Source organism: Phoca vitulina, unplaced genomic scaffold (genome assembly GCF_004348235.1).
Source record: "Phoca vitulina isolate PV1807 unplaced genomic scaffold, GSC_HSeal_1.0 scaffold12, whole genome shotgun sequence".
Lineage (NCBI taxonomy): Eukaryota > Metazoa > Chordata > Mammalia > Carnivora > Phocidae > Phoca > Phoca vitulina.
This window is the reverse complement of record NW_022589715.1, coordinates 8,915,322-8,935,789: the sequence shown is the minus strand read 5'-3', so window position 1 is coordinate 8,935,789 and position 20,468 is coordinate 8,915,322. Positions and strand designations below refer to the sequence as shown.

At 38.5% G+C, this 20,468-nt stretch overlaps 1 protein-coding gene across 7 annotated transcripts in view; it reads right to left on the bottom strand.

Annotated features, from left to right (window-relative positions):
* MTA3 (metastasis associated 1 family member 3) overlaps positions 1-20,468 on the bottom strand; it is a 236,587-nt gene that overhangs the window by 82,990 nt on the left and 133,129 nt on the right. For all 7 annotated transcript variants that reach the window (XR_004300276.1, XR_004300277.1, XM_032410402.1 and 4 more), the window contains 3 exons: positions 18,554-18,671; positions 6,084-6,186; positions 2,698-2,797 (listed from right to left, as the gene is read on the bottom strand). Coding sequence is in view for 5 of the 7 variants with exons in the window: in XM_032410402.1 (XP_032266293.1) it covers positions 2,698-2,797; positions 6,084-6,186; positions 18,554-18,671 (321 nt within the window). In the remaining 2 variants the exon portion in view is untranslated. The remainder of the gene's footprint in view (positions 1-2,697; positions 2,798-6,083; positions 6,187-18,553; positions 18,672-20,468) is intronic.

Below are 20,468 nucleotides of genomic sequence, written 5' to 3'. Positions count from 1 at the left end.
GCATACATGCTCACAAAGGATATGTTAGAATTTTCAATGCAGCATTATGGGTAGCAGCAAATGAAAAATGTTTTCAAAGCACTCCAGATGTTCATCGTTAAGAGAATACATAAATAATGTAGTGTAGTATTCCAGGAAGGAGTACTACAAATACTACCCAGTGGTTAAAATGAGTGAACTGGGTATGTGTTTATTAACATAGCTAGATGTCAATAACTGGCAAATAGCAAAATGTCACAGAGTAAACTGAAACACACACAAAACAATCTTTATGTTGTTTTCAGACACACAAATACATAGTGAAACTAGGAAAACACAGACTAGATACATAGCAGACCTCTTGACAGGAGGCAGAGGTGATGGGCGTCAGAGGTATGGAGGGAGGGTGCAGCACAGAACTGGGGAAAGAACATTAGAGACAACAGTATAATGGTTGAAATTTTCTTTAATCCAAAGAACTAAAATACTAACATTTGTTTTAGGTGGCATTATGTGGAGTTTTATTACGTTATCCTCTGTACTATTCCATAATTTGCTGGTATTACTGTTTATAATGCACAAAGAGTGGCTGAAAGGAAATATTACAAAATGGTAAGAATATTCTACTCTGGGTAATGAGAATAAGACTTTTCTTTTTGGCTGCTGCTGTACTTAACTTTGTCAATTTTTCAAAAAAGCATACATTGATTTTAGAATTGGGGAAAAAATCTCCTTGAACAGGAAAAAAAAATACAAGTGGTGATTAGATTCCATATAGTTCTGGTTCACAGAAATATCTAGTGACAGGATTTTGAAGGTTTTTACAAACGGACACTTGTACTCTCGCTCCTTTAGTAAAGTACTCTACAAGTTCTAAAAAACAAAATATAAACCTAATTCGAAACCCCTACACTTTTACATAAAATATTAATGTACCAATGGAGAGAACAAAACGTGCTTCTATAAACAAGTCTAGTCTCTGAGAAAGCATAAAGAAAGGAGCTCCATAATGGCTACAGAGTATTCATGCTTTCACCATCATCTATAGTATAAGAAAGCCTTGTAAGAAACGAATTTGATGTGCATTCCAGTATGAGTTTTTATATTACTGTTGTTTTTATATTATTGTGGCATTTCATTTTTTTTTTTTTTAAAGATTTTTATTTATTTGTCAGAGAGAGAGAGAGCACAAGCAGGGGGAGCAGCAGAGGGAGAGGGAGAAGCAGGCTCCTCACTGAGCAAGGAGCCCGATGTGGGACTCGATCCCAGGACCCTGGGATCATGACCTGAGCGAAGGCAGACCCTTAATGACTGAGCCACCCAGGCATCCCTATTGTGGCATTTCAAATTGGAATAGAACCAGAAAGTAGTAAAACCTATCACTGTATTCCATTCCATCAGAAAACAAAATTGAAACTTGTAGGAGTAGACTTGGGAAAACCTGTTATGGGGTACTGAATATCAGTACCCTAAGTGAGACGGTTTGGGTTAACACTGAAGAACTTGAGACAGAGAGGAGTGGTCAGGTTTTGGATATATTTTGAGGGGAGACATTCTTAGGACTCTTGGTGCATTTTATTTGGTAGTGATTATGGCCTGAAGAATTGAAAGGAAGACAGGATTGGAAGATGTATTTAAGTTTATACTATAAAATTCTGAATGATAAATTTAACAGAACCAGAAAACAAATTATTGCTCACATGTTTCTGCATATCCTGGGCAAGACTTGCATTTGTGGTCATCATCAACAGAGCACAGTGATGACTTTAAAGAGAGTTACCAGAAACTAGTATTCAGAAGAGGCAGGATGGATAATGTAGTGTCATGAGTGATGGTGTAACCAGCATTAATAAATGGTCCCAGGGAACTGCAGAGGCAAGAAGATCTACATTAATAAGCTAGTTGTAAAGAGCCATGGTATTGTGAAAAAAAAAAAAAATGGAAACCTTTATTACAGTAATGGATATTGGTCAAATAATTTAACCTCGCCAAACCTCAGTTTTCTCCTCTGTTATTGTCTCAAATACAGAGTAACTTCAATTGGCAAAAACCTGCAGGTCCACTTTGCTGGAGGGTGCAGAGAAAGAAGCCAAGAGCCACGCTCAATGCCTGGCCACAGCAGGCATTGTGCTATAAACTGAACAGGAGAAGTTTCACTTGATCATGAAAGGAAAAAAGGAAATAGTCTTAGAAGCAACCATAATGAAATGAAAAATGCACAAAAACAGAACCTCTTTCTAATGAACAGACACGAAAACTTAAATGTTGATATTGAATAATGACATGATAACTGAATAACTCCTATAGCAACAAGAGGTGGTCACGTTCAGGTAAAAAAAAGACCTGTAAAGCATTATATACGATGTACAACGATTTAAGTCCATAGAGAGACTACAAGAAAAGAAGCATACAAGTGAAAAGAGATGGGTCAGAATGTTAAACTGTCTTCCCCCGAACATTCTCCTACCATTTCATAGCTACTCCATCAACAGTCATTCTTATTTGTCTCAGCTCACAAACACAAGAGGGGACTTAGGAATGGGACCCCCTAACCCCAGTTAACCAATCAGGCGAGCCAAATCAACCTAGCAGTTAGCAGGGCTAAGAGCCAGAAAGCTCTTCCACCAGAAAGCTCTCCTATCTACAACATGCAATACTGACTTTAAAAGTGAAGTAGCAGAGGAAATCATAATCCCCAAGTTTCCAAAAGCACCTTACCAGGGTGATATCCCGGGACGCTGCGGCCGCGCTCATGTGCAGACTCGGCTGCCTCACCGAACTGCTGCAGTCAAGGGCTCGAGCGAATGTCCCCACAGCACTGAATAATCCACAAAAACAAAGAGGAAAAACTAAGGCTCTGTTACTTTTTTTATGTTAAAAAAAAAAACAACACAGAAAACACGCATTTGGGTAGTGCATGCAAATTGTAAAAGAAAAGTCGGCGGTGAGGATCCAGGGGCCGGAAGCTGAGGTCTGAGTGTGAGTCTCAGCCTTGTCTCCAATGCATGCTGGGCCTTGGGCAGAGATAGCACAGTTTCCTCCTGTGCAAAGAACAGTGTTGGCCAAGAAGAGCTCTATATTTGTCTCCACTACACCTCCCTTCTGGGGCAGCACACTCATTTCCTTCTTGCTCTTGGTGCGGTCATTCAGGGATGATCTCGAGTGGACCGCACGAGGCAATTTGCCTTGGCCACTTCAGAGACAGGGGACGGCACACTGATGAAATCAACCTCTGCCTGCATCTAGCAATCTCAGAAATTTGTCATCCCTAAGTATACCAGCCTCCAAGAGGTAATCCTCTAAACAGGCTGCAGAGGATTATTTCCCATGGTCTTTAGGGCTAGGGCTCATCTTGGGCAATACTTTTCTTTACACAGGAAGACAGGTAAATTTACACAGATAAATAACAAACATAGCTGTCAGGTGGATACATGCTCTGGAGAAAAATAAAGGAAAGGGAGAAGAAAAAAAAGTCAAACCAGTTCTTGGATGTTTGAGAATCAAATATCAAATAAAAAGTATTTTCTATAAGATTTAAGCATTGACAAGCCAATTTACTATATATGGGTCATTATAAGGAAATGGAAAAGAAGAGATTTATGTGCCATAAAGAAGGGAAAGACCCATTATGAAATGCCACAGAGTAAACAATTTGGTATTGAACTGTGCTCAAAAAAAATGAGAAGTAAATAAGCTGCAGAGTTTGACAATTACTGCAAAACAAGCTCTGACCACTTTTTTTAGCCCAAATTGTGAAATCCCAATAACATTCTTTCCTTGAAATGAAGTATCATCAATTGTAGCAACCTCTTCCTATGAGGGCTCAAGATATAACAGATTTCCATTAAAACAAAACAAAACAAAACACAATTACAACACTTTTTTTCACTTAATGATTCAGAAGGCCTTCCCACAGGTAAAGCATGAAATAAACCTAAGACTGGCTGTTGCTGTTTGTTTCGTTTCATTCCCCGTCCCTTGTTGTCTGTATTTTAAGCATGCTAGCTGAGGGAGAAATTTTTTAAATGTTCTAATTAACATGTAACACAGGCGCACAAAAACACACACCGTACAGCTATGCAGTAACTGCAAAGTGAACCCATTCACGTCACTAACACCCAGGCAAAGAACAGAACGCAACAGCCCCCAGAAGACTCCTCGTGCTCCTTTCCGATCTGTACTCCCTTCCTCTTCCCAAAGGAGAACGATCATAACGGATTCTAACCCCATGGGTGAGTTTTGCTCATTTGAGAACTTCATAAAGGTGTATACTATGTACTCTTTTCACATCTAGCGTCTTCTGTTCAAAATACGTTTGTGGACTCGTGCATGCTACTGGTTATAGCTGCGTTCCTTCATCTTCCGTGCCATGGAGCGTTTCTTTGTACGATGCGCCATCCCCAGCCCCACTCTACTGCTGATGGACAGCCGTGTCCAGTTGGGGCTACCTGGGTAGCGCCACTGATGCCATCTGCGTATGTATCTTTTGGTGCACAGCTGTATTGTTGCATGTCTGCGGAGCACACACTCAGGAGTGAAGCGTAAAGGATGTGTATGTCTCTGACAGCAAAGCAGCTATACCAACTTACACGCCCACCCGCACGACAGCTCATGCACTGCCTTTTAAATTTTAACCATTCTGGTGGGAAGTGTAATGGTATCTGGCTGTGGTCTTAATTTGTATTTAGAAGATCTTTTTTAAGACAAAAATTGAAAAAGGCACCAGATGCATCTCTTTGGTGTCTCTCATGCTGGCTTCAAGGAAAAAGGAAATGTTATGGTCCATGGCAATCAGGAAAAGGAAAAAACAATGAAAATCAAATCTGAAACTGCAAGGTCTACTAAATAACCCCAGATCTGGGTAACCTGTCTGGAGTCTCCAGGCCAGTGGTTCCACCAATGATTCATTTCCACTCCCAAATCTTCAATCCCATCTATCCACTGGACTGGCTTCCCCAACAATGTACTTCAGGCCCCCATCCGATCACCAGTGGCTACGTGTGTGGGCGCTGGAGTCTGAAGGCCCAGCCGCCAACATGATGTGTGACTTCCACGGAGACAGGCACTATGGACAGTGCTAAAGTGGACTCAGGCCCTTTTTTCCTTTGTGTTATGATAAAAGCTCAACAGAAAATTAGAGAACATAATGAAGACCCTTCTATCTAATCATGTCTATATCTATCTGATTCTAATATTTTGCCATGTTTGGTTCATTTTTTAAGGAAATAAATATTAGAAATTTTAAAGCCTCCTATACACATTCCCAAAACTCATACATACATATAATAAGCATGTGTATCTATATGCCCGTTCATGAAATAAGACATTGTTTTTACATTGTAAAACTTTTTATAAGTGATCATATCGTGTGTATCCTCACTCAACATTATTTTTGAGATTTACCTATTTGCTATATATCCCTCTAATTCATTCATTTTCATTGTTGTAAAGTAATATTCCACCACTGAATATGACTCAATTCATTTATCAATTTTTCCACTATTTACAATGCTATGATAAACTCATTTACCTTCTGCTTTGCAGTAATTCTCCCATGAGCATCTTTAACTTTTATAATTGAAAAATAAAAATAAATTTTTGTCCCACTCATTTTCTTAAAGGGGGTGGGAGGGTGGGGGTGGTGGCAACCCAGTCAGGCAGCCAGGCTTAAAGCTCTCAAAGGAAAGCCATATGCTTAGCAATAGGCCCTACTCATATGCAAGTGCCATAAGAGGAATTCGAGGTGCACATTATTACTGACACCTGATAATCCTGGTCTAGAGTAAAAGAGATAACTGCTCTAATTAAAGAGAAGGGATTTCAGGTGTTGAATTTCATTTATACTGTTCCTTAGTGCTCAAATTTTTACAAGAAGCATTTATTATTTTTCTTAATCAGTAAATTAATAAATCTATTCTCAAACAAAAACTAATGGTTCATCATATTTAGGAAGTGGTGTGATACATAATTAGGTCTTCTTACATAACTAGAAAAAGAACACAACCAGTGGAAAAGGTAGAATACAAGGAAAGGAATATACATACACCTATAAATTCTTTTCTAAAATGAAAAGATATTTCTTGAGTCAACAGTGCCATACTTACCGTGCTACAACTAAAAACTGGTCAATCTGTCGATCTGTAAGTGGGCTATTTGGATCCCAAACTTTAACTTCCAATTTGGACTGTTCCCTCTCATCTGATTCTCCTGTCCGAGAAAAAAGGAAATGGGAGTCTTGTTACTTAACAAAGCAACTGTCACATACGGTGTTGTGGTCACCACAGCATTCACAATGTAAGGTTAATGTTTGTGGTTCTGGTACATTCTTTCAGACAGCAGATGGACAACACTTTGTAAAGTGAACTGATAATAATACAACCAAACCAACCACATGAGATCTTCATTTAATCAGTAACCTTTATTTCCTGAGTACCTGCTGCATGTGTGAGGCACAAAGCCTCATATAGAGGGATATAAAGACAAAAAAGGAAACACTCCTCCCATGAGACACTTTCACTATGGTAAAACTAACGCATAAGTAACTATGAAACAAACAAAAAAAAAGAGATGCCATAAGGGACATACAGGAATGGCTGTTAAGTGGGGTGCCTGGGTGGCTCAGTCAGTTAAGCGTCTGACTCTTCGTTTTGGCTCAGGTCTTGATCTCAGGATTGTGAGATGAAGCCCCATGTCAGGCTCCGTACTAGTGGGGAGTCTGCTTGAGACCCTCTCTCCCCCTCTGCCCCTCCTCTCCTTCCCTCTCTCTGAGAGAGAGAGGGAGAGGGAGAGAGAGAAAGAGAGGAAGGAAGGAAGAGAGGGAGGGACGGAGGGAGGGAGGGAGGGCAGGAAATGAAAGGAAAGGAAAGGAAAAAGAAAAAAGAAAGAAACGGCTGTAAGATTCTGAGGATTAGAGAAACCACTTCAGACTAGTTAGGGAATGATGTCATAAAGGGGGTGGCATATCTGCTAAGAAGTGAAGAGTCTGAGGGGCACCTGGGTGGCTCAGTTGGTTAAGCATCTGACTCTTGGTTTGGCTCAGGTCATGATCTCAGGGTCATGAGACCGAGCACAAGTCTGTTTGGATATTCTCTCCCTCTGTTCCTCCCCCTGCTCGCACTTTCTCTCTCTCTCAAATAAACAAATAAATCTTGGAAAAAAAAAAAAAAGAACTGAAGGATCTGAGTGCACTGGCAAGGAGAAGGACTTAAAGAAATGAGAACGTGAGCAAAATCATGTGGCTTTAAAATGTGATAGAGAGGGGCGCCTGTGTGGCTCAGTCGTTAAGTGTCTGCCTTCGGCTCAGGTCATGATCTCAGGGTCCTGGGATCAAGCCACACATCCGGCTCCCTGCTCGGTGGGAAGCCTGCTTCTCCCTCTCCGACTCCCCCCGCTTGTGTTCCCTCTCTCGCTGTCACTCTCTCTGTCAAAAGATAAATGAAATCTTTAAAAAAATAAAATAAAATAAAATGTGATATAGAGAAAAGCAGCTCTTTTTGTCCAGAGCACATTAAGAGGAATGGGAGGAGATAATGAAGAGGGTTATGAACATACTACTGAAGATTCTACACAGATTTTATGGCGAGGTAATGAGAAGCACTAGCCTTTTCAGTAGGAGAGTGACAAGACCAGAACCAAACTTCATATCTCACAGTTAGCAATGGTATGTGATTTGCTCTACAGAGCTACCTGACAAAGACAAAATACGGCACTGACAGTGACGAAGGAGAGCAAAGAAGAGATCTATGTGGCGGGTAGATTTCAAGTCTTGAGAACTGGTAGTGCAGGCATGAAGAGAAAGCAGGAATGCTAGTGCAGTGAGGGCTGAGGAAAAGACTGACAATAATGCAGGATGCTTTGTTTTAGGAACCTCTCTCAAGGAAATGTAACCATCAGGCAGGATCTAATGTCCAGAGAAAGGATAATAAAGGAAAAGAGACTTGGGAGGCAACTGGGAGTTTGATTTATAGCCATGGATTTCTCATTAGGCTGGGGGCTGGGGCTGGCTTTGTTTTACTTTTGATCACTGCACCTATAACATGGGGCAGAGCGCTTGGCACTGATGATACACTCTAAAGCTAAACATCCCTGGTGACTGACTAAGCCTGGCTATGAGGCTCTACTGTGCTCAGTCCTAGTAAAGGAGCAAGCAGGTATCAGTGGCTCAGCAGGAGAAAGGGGGCAGGGGAGGGCGGCAGACCCAGCCTTTCCACCTGCGGTCTCCGAAGTCAGCCACCGCCGTCAGGGTGGGGCTTGCCCAGCTTGCCCCTTGTTCAACCACAGAGCCAATCTCCACCCCCAACATAAAGAAGCACAAGCAGAACAGAGCGAGTACTAGGCCAAAGAGATCTAAAGTGTTTGAAAGGATTTCATTTTTTATTGTTTTTGATTACAATTCTCAGCAATCTAAGCCAAGACATTCAACATTAGCTCAGTTAAAACCCAAAAAATTTGCAATCTGCATGAAACCTGAGAAAGTAGAATGACACACTTACACTTCCCTGTAATCTCTGAATAATAAAACAAGATAAATCCTAGTAAATTTACCATTTTACCATAGTAAAATGGAAAAAAAAAAAAGATAATAATGATAAAATGAAATCAAGATGATTAAATGATGATACTATTCAGTATTAAGTCCCTGTTACACTATATACTCCAGAATGTCATGGTAAAACTGATCTTTACTTTCAAATTCAGGTTAGTTGATACATTTCAGTCTCATCCATATATTCTGCAGCATACAGCAGAAAGATAATTCAGGGGGCACCTGCGTGGCTCAGTTGGTTAAGCGACTGCCTTCAGCTCAGGTCATGATCCTGGAGTCTGAGGATCGAGTCCTACATCGGGCTCCCTGCTCAGCAGGGGGTCTGCTTCTCCCTCTGCCCCTCCCCCTTCTCAGGCTCTCTCTCTCTCTTTCACGCTCTCTTTCTCAAATAAATAAATAAAAATCTTAAAAAAAAAAAAAAGAAAGATAATTCAGTATAAGAATTCTAAATAAAATTGCTGCAAACAATAATAAAACACTCCTGGATGCATTCATACTAATACTTAAAATGCAGACAATGCCATGGGATGAGAACAAAAATAGCAGCAACAACAACAAAAGAATAAATGCAGAAATGTTCCATATCAAACAGTCACTCTCAGCTAATGAGAATTTCCCATTTTGGGTTCACCATATAATTAATTACATTTATATCACAGTGTGATCACTTCTTCACAGGGGAAAAACTTAAGAACCTCTTTTATAAACCTATTTAGAATCTATAAAACTAAATTCTCAGCCAAACTAGCAATAATCTTTGGAATGCTCTTAGTTAACTGTGGTATGAGCCAGAGACAGGACCAAGATTAATTTCATGATCTGGTCATGTTCACTGTAGTCAATGTAATAATCTCACTTCCCATCTCCGTTTATGATAATCTGCACAATTCCAATCTAGTCCCACACCAGCCCATGACGATCTCCCTAATCTCTGAGTTCTTAAAAAACATGTATTTACCAACTAACTGCATTAGTGTATACAGCACCTTGTTTTTGCTTCATAAGTTCTTCATAATTTAAAAAAAAAAGGAGATTCAGAGGCACCTGGGTGGCTCAGTCGTTAAGCGTCTGCCTTCGGCTCAGGTCATGATCCCAGGGTCCTGGGATCAAGCCCTGCACCGGGCACCCTGCTCGGCGGGAAGCCTGCTTCTCCCTCTCCCACTCCCCCTGCTGTGTTCCCTCTCTCGCAGTCTCTGTCTCTCTGTCAAATAAATAAATAAAATCTTTAAAAAAAAAAAAAAAAAGGAGATTCAGCAATGATTTTAAATGTGATAGCCCTAACCCTCCAGCTATATTTTAAGATTTCTAGAAAATATGGACAAGGAAGGAAGGAAGGAAGGAAATATGGACAAAATACTTCTTCGGTATTACCATCTAAGAGCACATGATGTTGTTCAAAGACCCTGAAGAACTAAAGCTGTATGGAACTCATCCTATAGGACCTTTCCTAGAGAAGTGGAAATATTCTTTGTTCTAAACACAATTCATTTTCACTTCCTTTGTATCAATCATCAGAGTACTATACTTTTTATGTTATATTTAATTCAGAACCTCACAAGGATGCCATTTGTCAGCATTTTTATTTAATATTGTTCTGAAAGTTCTGGCCAATGTTTTAAGTTATGAATCAAAGGAATAATGAGTTAAAAAGACAAATACGTGAGATTTAAAGCAGAGAGTGCAACGGTGGTTACCAGAGGCTGGAGGATGGGGAGATTGGGAAGATGTTGTTGTTTAGGGGTAGAAACGTCCAACTAGTAGTTAAGTAAGTCCTGGAGATTCAATACATAGCATGGTGATTTTAAGTCAACAATACTATAAACTTCAAAGTTGGTAAGAGACTTAATTCTTCCCACAACAAAAAAGAAATAATTATGTGATATGATAGCAGTGTTAGCTAAGCTATGGCAGTAATATAAAAATTATATAAATTCAATATATAAATTGAATATATATATAAATTGTACACAAACTTACACAATGTCATATGTCAATTATATCTCAATAAATTATGAAAGAATAAGTAACTAGAAAGGCACAATAAAAGTAGAATATAAAAAACTCAAGTGCCATTCCAAAGAAAATATAATGTAAAAATATATTTTTTTATTACAGCAACAAAAATATAAAACACTAAGAAATAAAATTGGAGTTATGTTTATATAAAGAAATTACAAAACTTTCAAAGAAGATAACTTGAGGACAAAAAGACTAAAGATTTAAAATCCTAAGGCTATCTTTTTTGTACAAGTACCCCAATAGGTTAAATTTCACAAAATTTAATTTTGGAAGCCAATAAAATAATTTGAATATTAATATCTGCAAATCAAAGAATATTATTATGAAAAGAATAATAAAAGAATTGACTAAACTGGATGGGATTATAATATATAGCAACAGTAATTAAACAATGTTGTCCTGGTACAAAAATAATGAAAAGCATAGAAACAGACTAGATCACACAATCACTTGTATTTCAGAATTAAGTATTATTATAATAACATAAATATTAACCAAAAAATAGCATTTACTGTTGACTATTTGCCAAGAGCCCTTACCGCAGGGTTTCTCAGCCTCAGCACTATCGACACTTAGGGATGAGTAACTCTCTTTGTGGGGGTCTGTCCTGTGTATTACAGGATGACCAGCAGCATCCCTGGCCTCTCTACTCGCTAGATGCCACTAGCATCTGTGCCCCACACCCCACTCCCTCCACCAGCTCTGACAGCCAAAAATGTCCATAGACACTGTCTAATGTCTCCTGCCCCTGGGTTGAGAATTACTGTTCTACATGGTTGCAATCAACAGGCTGGTGTTCTTTAGTTAACATCCACCACATTGTTGAAGTTCTTTAGTTAACATCCACCACATTGTTGAAAAGCACATCCTCCAAAATTACATACTAGAAAAATAGGGTTTATGGGAAAAAAAAAAACAAATAAAACTGTTTTAAAACAAAACTTTGAAAACCTATTATACTTGGTAACCAGAGTATTTAAAAAAAAAGTAATATTCATTAATAAAAATACTAGCACAGTTAAGTCTCTACCACCATTTGCAACAAAACTAAAGGTTGGTTGACCCTTTATCTCCTTAAACCCCGGACTCACACTTCTTCCACCGCGATGTAGGTCAGTGTATACAGTTTCTACAAAATTAAAAAAAACAGGGTTTCTTCTTAAACACTGGGTGAAAAATCTGCAAGCCCCCCTTCATCTGGGACTCTTAAGCTTCCCCATGTAGTTTTACCATAGTGAAAAGTGCCACAGATTTTGAGGCCACTAAACCAACCACTACTTGCACTAGAGGAAAGCCCTTCTTGTAGAATTTCCATCTTTTTTCTCTTCAACTCTCTTTATCTGTAAGAATACTTGCTTCCCCAGGGCTCCTGGGTGGCTCAGTCGTTAAGCGTCTACCTTTGGCTCAGGTCATGATCCCAGGGTCCTGGGATCGAGCCCCACATTGGGCTCCCTGCTCAGCAGGAAGCCTGCTTCTCCCTCTCCCTCTCCCCCTGCTTGTGTTCCTTCTCTCGCTGTCTCTCTCTCTGTCAAATAAATAAAATCTTAAAAAAAAAAAAAAAGAAAGAACACTTGCTTCCCTGATTGCTGGGGAAAGTCTCCTATAAATTGACCCAACTTCCACACTACATTCATATTTCCCTATTTATCAACTGCATATGAACTAATTCAAATTTCAAAAGCATATATTGTAGCAGAAGAGACTATACTAATTTAATTCTTTAATTCTCAAAGATAGATACTGCCCGAAATCCCCAAGTATCCACAAGAGTTATTTAATTAGTAGCAGTAGGCAGTGGGGGCCAGGCGAGAAGCAACTGCAGCAGCGAACAAGGAGAGTCAGGTACTTTGAGAAATGCTTTACAGGAATTACTTCATCGGATCATCACAGTACTAGGATGTGTGCACATACACTATCATTAAAGAGGAGAAAATGGGAACTTCAAGGGGTTAGTTTTCCCCAGGTTACTCAGCTAAACTGATTACTGCCAGGTTTTACCCAAATCTGTAAATCCAGTCATTTGAGTTTATTAATTTAATGTTATAATACTTTTTAGCAGTTACAAATTTTAATTTAATACGTAAACAGATTTTTCTTAAAATTTCAGTATTACAGTGAAATAATACAGTGAAGAAATCAATCAAAACTCCCCACCAGCACATCTTTTTTCAATGCAAAGTTCGCTAGGTGGTTTATTCAAACTCAATAAAAGATTTAAAACCTCAAAGAAACTTTTACCTTCCTTTGCAAACTACATACCGATCTTTCTAGATCTCAAGAATTTGTTAGATGGTGGGAAGCCATAAGTGAATTTAAAAATTCTGAAGCTACAAAAAGATTTATTCACTAGCAAGACAAATGCCGCAACAATGTCTGAGAATCCATCAAGACACATTCACAAACAAAGCAAGCCTGGAATACATTCCAGCACGGTGCTGGTGCTGCCACCTACTCAGGATATTAATTCAAGTTCTATATCCCATGCCAGTGCAAATCAGAATCTGGCCACTGGTCAAAACGTACCCACTCAAGAGTATCAAAAGGGTTAGTAAACCCAGACTGCAGCAAGTCCTAAATATCTGTTCTTGAGTATGATATTTCTGCTATTTAATTTCCCTGCAAACAGGTACTAGCTACGATAGGAGTTTCTATGATGGTAATGTCCATGTTTTCCAAGACTGGTTTAACTGCTGATGACCTATTTGCCACCCTACACCCTTCTCCCCTGAAAATATATTAATTACAAAAAAGAAGGGGGTTCTTTTAATCTTGCATCTAGTGAGTTGCCTGATTACAAGTGAAATGAAACATGCTGGATATGCCAAATGTTTTAAGCTGAAATAAGAATCCAAAGTCACTTCTTCATTTATGATGGAAAATATGGTGTTTTTCTTTGTTAAAGATGAATACTTACAGCTAACAAATTATAAACTTAAAAATAAACTTAACAAGAAATGTATAAAATCTATATGACTATATCAAGAAAAATAAAACAAAACCACAAGACCCAAAAAAGTAGCCTTGAACAGAGAAAAACACATCCCTTATTTCTAATTAAGATTTTTCAAAACCATCAAAAGTCTGTTCTCCCTAAATTAACTTAAAAATGAACTGAAACTCCAATAAACATAGTAAGGAAGATTCAAGCTGATAATAAAGTTTATTTGGAAAAATAAGAGGAGAATTAGCCTCACCAGATTATTACCACACACTACAAAGTCACTATAATTAAAACAGTGAGTTACTAGAATATTAACAAACCAGTGAGACAGAATAAAAACCTCAAGACAGACCCATGTAGACTCATAGGAATAGACTCAATATTATGAAATGACCAGTCACCTCCCAAAGTAATAGAAAATATTAATACAATTACAATCAGAATTCTAATGAAATCTGGGAAGAAGAATTTGACTAACTGATAAAAAAATTCAACAGTCAGAAAAAAATCTCTGAGATGAGATACCTCCGCACCCTGCCCCCACCAACACACAGGAAATTTTAAAGAACAATGAAGGGAAACTTACCCTACCATAAAACATATAATAAGAGATAGATAAACTTGGATCTATCACACAATAAAACACTGAACATAATTTCATGGATCTCAATATAATACAGTTACGTAACAAACAGGGAGAACGTATTAAATTAGTAACAGTGTTTGACAGTGAGCAAGGAGGGATGATCTGAGGGACTACTACTTTTTGGTTTCAGCATAATTGCGCTTTCTACCACAATTCCTATTATTTTCAGTAAAGTAATTTTAAAATCTAAAAAATGGGAAGAAGCAAAAAGAATATAGTGGAGCCCCATTGTTAGGCTATGTAGCAAAGGGACTTTGTCCTACGCACTTCTAACTGTGTGGCTTCTCTGGCGATTCTGGGTGAAAAGACAGGACTCTAGGAGGGGAGTACTGAACAGCGGCCTTCAGCGTGTCCTTCTCTCAATCCGAAGGTTCACTGGGGTATCTCGAGAGATCCAAGAGGCCTTCTCTCCTACCTCACCGACAACAACCTGGCTTTTCGTATTTTATTTAAGGTCATACTGTGTTGTGTTTCATTAGGGGAAAGTGTTCTATTACCTAAGTAAAGTTTATAAACCACCCACCCAGAAGACTGCCAGTAGAAACACTATGTTAAAGGTAATTAATACTTGTTAAAGAACTATAAAAGATCTATTACATTAATGAACATTTAATCACATTTTCTAAATACAAAGTATGCCTTTCTCAGATAACTCCCCAAATGCCACAAGCTGTTAAGAATCATTCCTCTTGGGGCACCTGGGTGGCTCAGTCGTTAAGCGTCTGCCTTCGGCTCAGGTCATGATCTCAGGGTCCTGGGATCGAGTCCCGCATCGGGCTCCCTGCTCAGCGGGAAGCCCGCTTCTCCCTCTCCCACTCCCCTGCTTGTGTTCCCTCTCTCGCTGCGTCTCTCTCTGTCAAATAAATAAATAAAATCTTTATTAAAAAAAAAATCATTCCTCTCTTCAAAAAAAAAAAGAGAGAAACATTCCTCTCACCCAGAAGAACTTCAAGTCCATTTTGAGAAGAACTGTAGAATAAATTATTGCATTTTATGTATCATTTTATTTCCTAAAATCATTTTTTAAAATACTAATCTAGGTAGATATGCTTTCTAAATTATGTAACTTTAACCAGCTTTTATGCCTTTCAGGGGTAAATACCATATTTAAAGAGTCTTTCAGATAAACAGGATCTTGTGAGATTCTATGATCTGATTCTTCTGCCCACTGTTACTTGAAACATCCAACTTCATTACCTGGGTTCAACATTTATCCATGAGCAATACACGAAAGTTTCCAGGCTTTCTATACACCAAGGCTTATGCTCAGTGCTTAAGGGAGAACCACACAATCAAAAGCTCAGATGTTGATTTTTAAATTTCTGAGGTCAAATAATAAAAATAGTATAAAAGAAAAAAAATAGTATAAAAGATAACATGAACGACCTATCTGCACAGTTCTAAGATGGGAGGGATGAGAATTCAGGGAGGAGTGACAAAGACTGCTTAGGGGATGCAGGACTTGGGCTAGGTGCCTTATGCACACATGGGCACAAGGGACCTTCCTGGCTTTTGGCTTGTGCACAGATGGACTTGCTGAACTATCTCACTAGGAACATATACCTCTGTTCAAAACTACAGAACTGCACACTAAAAAGGGTGGGATGTACTTCATATAAATTATACCTTAATTAAAACAAGGAAAAAAACCCACCTGTAAATGACTACCTGGAAGACAATTAATTCGGCATTTTATATAAAATTTCAAACACACATACCCTATGACTCAGCAATTCTACTTTATTTGCCAGTTATATCCGGAGTACAAAATTATCCATTATTCACATTACAGCATTGTTTGTAAAATTTAAAAATCAAGTTTTTAAAAAATAAAATAATATTTAGTGAACAAGTACTTAGGTACAGTGATCTAAGTCTAACATCAAACATTAAGGACTAAAAACATAAAAATTACTTCTGGAAGATAAGTTGATTTGTACAGATAAGAATGCCAGTAAATGTAATTTCTCAACCTATAAAAAACTGGTTCATTACTCCCAGTCTGTTCAAAATCATTTCCAAACACAGGTGAGCAAAGACACAGCGTTCTTTTCTTCAAGCTTACTCTTTACTGACTGACCTTTCCTGGTATTTAAGTTCATGAAAACAAAGATGTCTGCGGCCTGGCGTTACCGACAGCCAACCCCTGACACCCGTGCGCTACAGTTCACAGACCCCTTCTTGAGTATCTGTTGATTTGACTTTTCTGCACACATTTTCTTAGAAGTTGGCAAGGTAAAGAGAGAAGAACCAATGGAAGAACTCTCTACATCCAACATGGGGCTCAAACTCACGACCCTGAGATCAGGAGTCACACACTCCTCTGACTGAGCCAGCCAGGCGCTCCTGGAAGAACTCATATGTTTTAATAATCAGAGGGCAAAAGTAAAAGTGGAGGCCTTCTGTAAATAACGCAAATCATGAAAGGCCTTAAAGGAAAAGACTAATAAATTCTAAATTTCTGTATGACAAAAAGATAAATAAAACATTTAAACTTAAAATCACTATTATTACATTTTGGTGGGGAGCGCCTGGGTGGCTCAGTCATTAAGCGTCTGCCTTCGGCTCAGGTCATGATCCCAGGGTCCTGGGATCGAGCCCCGCATCGGGCTCCCTGCTCCGCGGGAAGCCTGCTTCTCCCTCTCCCACTCCCCCTGCTTGTGTTCCTGCTCTCGCTGTCTCTCTCTCTGTCAAATAAATAAATAAAATCTTTTTAAAAAATAATAAAAAATAAATAAAATCACTATTAAAATTTATTAATGAAATAATTAAGTGTATGTGGGGGGTGTTTGTAATATTTATAGACAAAGGGTAAATACTTCTGTGTTTGTTTACCTTTAATAGTCAAAGAATTCTTGCCAATACATAAAAAGATAAATAGCCATGTAGAAAAAGCACAAGGACTTTAAAGAAGGAGGGCTAAAGATAACTAAGGCAAGCAATAATCTCAACTTCAAAATAAAACAAAAAACCCCTAAGACAATGACACATCAAAATGTGGGGAAAAAATGGAAGGTGAAAAAAATCCCTCACAATCAGCGTTGGTGAAAGCACCTGGTTCTTTTGTACGCCAAGTAACCCAGCCTTTTTGAAGAGCAAAGGAGCATTTTTAGTATGTAAAATGTATATACCATTTCACTTCCAAGAAGTCATGCTTGAAAAGATATTTATGCAGCACAAATATAAGTTTTCTAGCAGCATCAATTTGTAGCATCAAAAAATGTAAACACCTAACAATCTATCAATAGGGAACTGGAAGAGGGAATGACAGTACATTCCTAAGACCTGCGGGGTCACTGAAAAGAGTAAAAGTCACTCTACTCCTGTGCAAAGGTGCTAAAGAAAGATACACTGTTAACTGAGAAGAGCAGTTGCAGAAGATCATGTGCAACATGGCGGGAGCTGCATGTGGACCAGTCCTGGGTGGGGGGCAGGCCAGTGTGAACATACCCAAAACACCACAGGCATGAAATAGGGGTTTGCAATGAAGGAAAGGGGATGGTGTTCGTTTCTTACATTATACATTGCTATGTTTTATTTTTTATTGTTAGGAATGTTTTACTTTGGGGCACCTGGGTGGCTCAGTCAGTTAAGCGGCTGCCTTCGGCTCAGGTCATGATCCCGGGGTCCTGGGATCGAGCCCTGCATCGGGCTCCCTGCTTGGCGGAGAGCCTGCTTCTCCCTCTACCTCTGTCTGCCGCTCTGCCTACTTGTGCTCTCTCTCTATCTCTGTTAAATAAATAAATAAAAATCTTAAAAAAAAAAAAAAAAAAAAAGAATGTTTTACTTTTAAAATCAGAAAATAAAGGTTTTGAGTGTACAGTTATAATAGGAGAAAGGAAAGTTACGTCCTAAGAAGATGTTTTTAAAATGTAAAGCTCTGAATCTCTCCAGTACATACACTACCCAGATTAGCCCAAATCCCCACCAAAATGTAAGTGTTCACTAGATTCCAGGCCACCTCAAAAAGATGACTTAGGGGCACATTCAGGACCTCAAGGGATGTATGTGTCACATTAAGACGTAAGTTCAACAATATGAACATTCTTAAAGTTGCATTTAAAAGGACGGGGGCACCTGGGTAGCTCAGATGGTTAAGTATCAGACTCTTGATCTCAGGGTTGTGAGTTCAAGACCCACGTTGGGCTCCGTGCTGGGCCTGGAGCCTACTTAAAAAAATAATAATATAATAAAATTAAATTAAATTAAAGGAAAACACAGCCAGAGAACTCCTTAAAATGTAAAATAAACAAACAACTGCTCAAATTATTTTCTGTTGCTATTTGTTGTATTTCTGTAAGTGGAAGAACTTACAACTTTTAAACTTCAGCCTAAAAGTTTCCTTTCCCAGATGAGGAAAAGAATATTTGAGTTTCAAGACACATTTGTTTTCACAGCACTTGAAACCCAAAGGAAAACATACCTTCTAAGAGCATCTCTGGAATGTCTGCTTGATATCTAGGCCCCACTCTGATTTCACCTTTGTCAGCTAACAGTGTTTTCACTGAAGGGTCATAGACCAATGAGTAGAAAAAGGTGTCCTGAAAAAAAAAAACGACAGAAAATATTTAGGTAAACTTAATTCCTTCTACTTTTTATAAAGCAATCAGGCCAATATCATGATAATGAAACCATAAACTTCAGAGAGTATGTAAGATTTTATTTTGGTGAATAAATTCATAGATCTTGAAGAAAAAATGTTACTGTCATCATGTAGAACAGCATAAAATTAAATCAAGCAAAAATAAATAGCTTACAATAAAGGTAGACTATAAAGTTTTGCTGTTCATTTTAGTCTAAAAGAAAACCATTTAACTGCTCTAAAACAAGATTCTGAAAAGCTAGCAAAGCTAAGTTGTAAGTCAAAGTAAGACACCTGCAATCGAGCAATCATTTCAATCTCTAAAGCCCACACCAAACAAATAATGAGGACACCAGGCACTGTTACTTTTAAAGTGTCCATACACATTTTATCAAAATGATAGAATGCATACACATCTCACATTAAATAAAATTTAGAAGAGTTGAGCTTACACGCAGTTTACTTAAATTAAAATGTCACATTGTATTATTTAAACATTTATTAATTCTAAGTCTGCAGTTCTCTTTTAAATCCTGAAGCACTCATATTTATATATAAATAGGTATATATACATACCTATACCTACCACTACCAGTACACCCACTAACTTTTCAAGGTCCTTTAAAATGCAAAAAGGCCCTAGTTACTGAGCCTAAAGGATAAAATGGCCAGGCCACCAGGGCTTTGCTGAATTCTGCAAAACCACTGGATGTCTTATAAAGTCTTGTCCCTGCTTCCTGCTATGACTCTGAGGGTCCTCTACTGCCCGACTCTCTGCATTTTATCTTGGAGGGGCCTGTTTCTGCCATCAGCACTTTACCAAGACCCTGGTGAGCAAGCTGCAAGTAAGAGATAACCTGCCCGATTGTAAAGCTTTCTCCTTTCAGGATGTTACAGACTGTGATAAAGGGAAAGGAGAGAACTGGACAAGGTAACACCATCCCACCAGAAACTGAGCTGTGTTTTAATCATGGGTCACTGTCAGAAGAAAAGCTTAAACAATAAAACTGCTAAGAAGACACAACAATGTGACAATTCATGCATATAAAAAATGCTACCTAGGGAAAAGAAAAATCTGCAGAATATATAAATCAACCTGCTTAACAGGTTGATGGGGGTGATCAATATGTAATCAGAATTATGTGTTTCTGAAGACAGGAGCAACAAAGAATGCTAGTAGCTGACTAGAGCCACCGCCACGCCATCGGCTTTAAAAGAAGACACGCTTCTGGTCACTTTTATTCTGAAAAATGTTAGCAGAGTGTTCTATAAAAATAGGATTTTGCCATACTTGACAGTAAAATGAGATGAAATTATTATTTAGGGTCACATAGGTTGCTTAAGACTCCTTAAATTTGGGGTGCCTGGGTGGCTCCGTCAGTTAAGCGACTGACTCCTAATTTCAGCTCAGATCACGATTTCAGGGTCGTGAGTCTCACGTCAGGCTCTGTGCTGAGCGTGGAGTCTGTTTAAGATTCTCTCCCCCTCTCTCTTCCTCTGCCCCTCCCCCTGCTTGCACTCGCTCACATGCGCTCTCTCTAAATTTATATGTGCTGCCTGATATGGGAAATTGTTTAAAATGTAAATATAATTTTTCAAGAAGTAAAAAATCGTGATTAGAAAGTTGTCCTTTGAGTTACCATCTTCAAATATGCCAATCTCAGTGTTTTAAAAACCAGACTTTCTCAAGGATGGTCTTATAACAGATAAAGCAGTAAAAAGTTAAAAAAAAAAAAAAAAGTGTTTTTCAAATTGA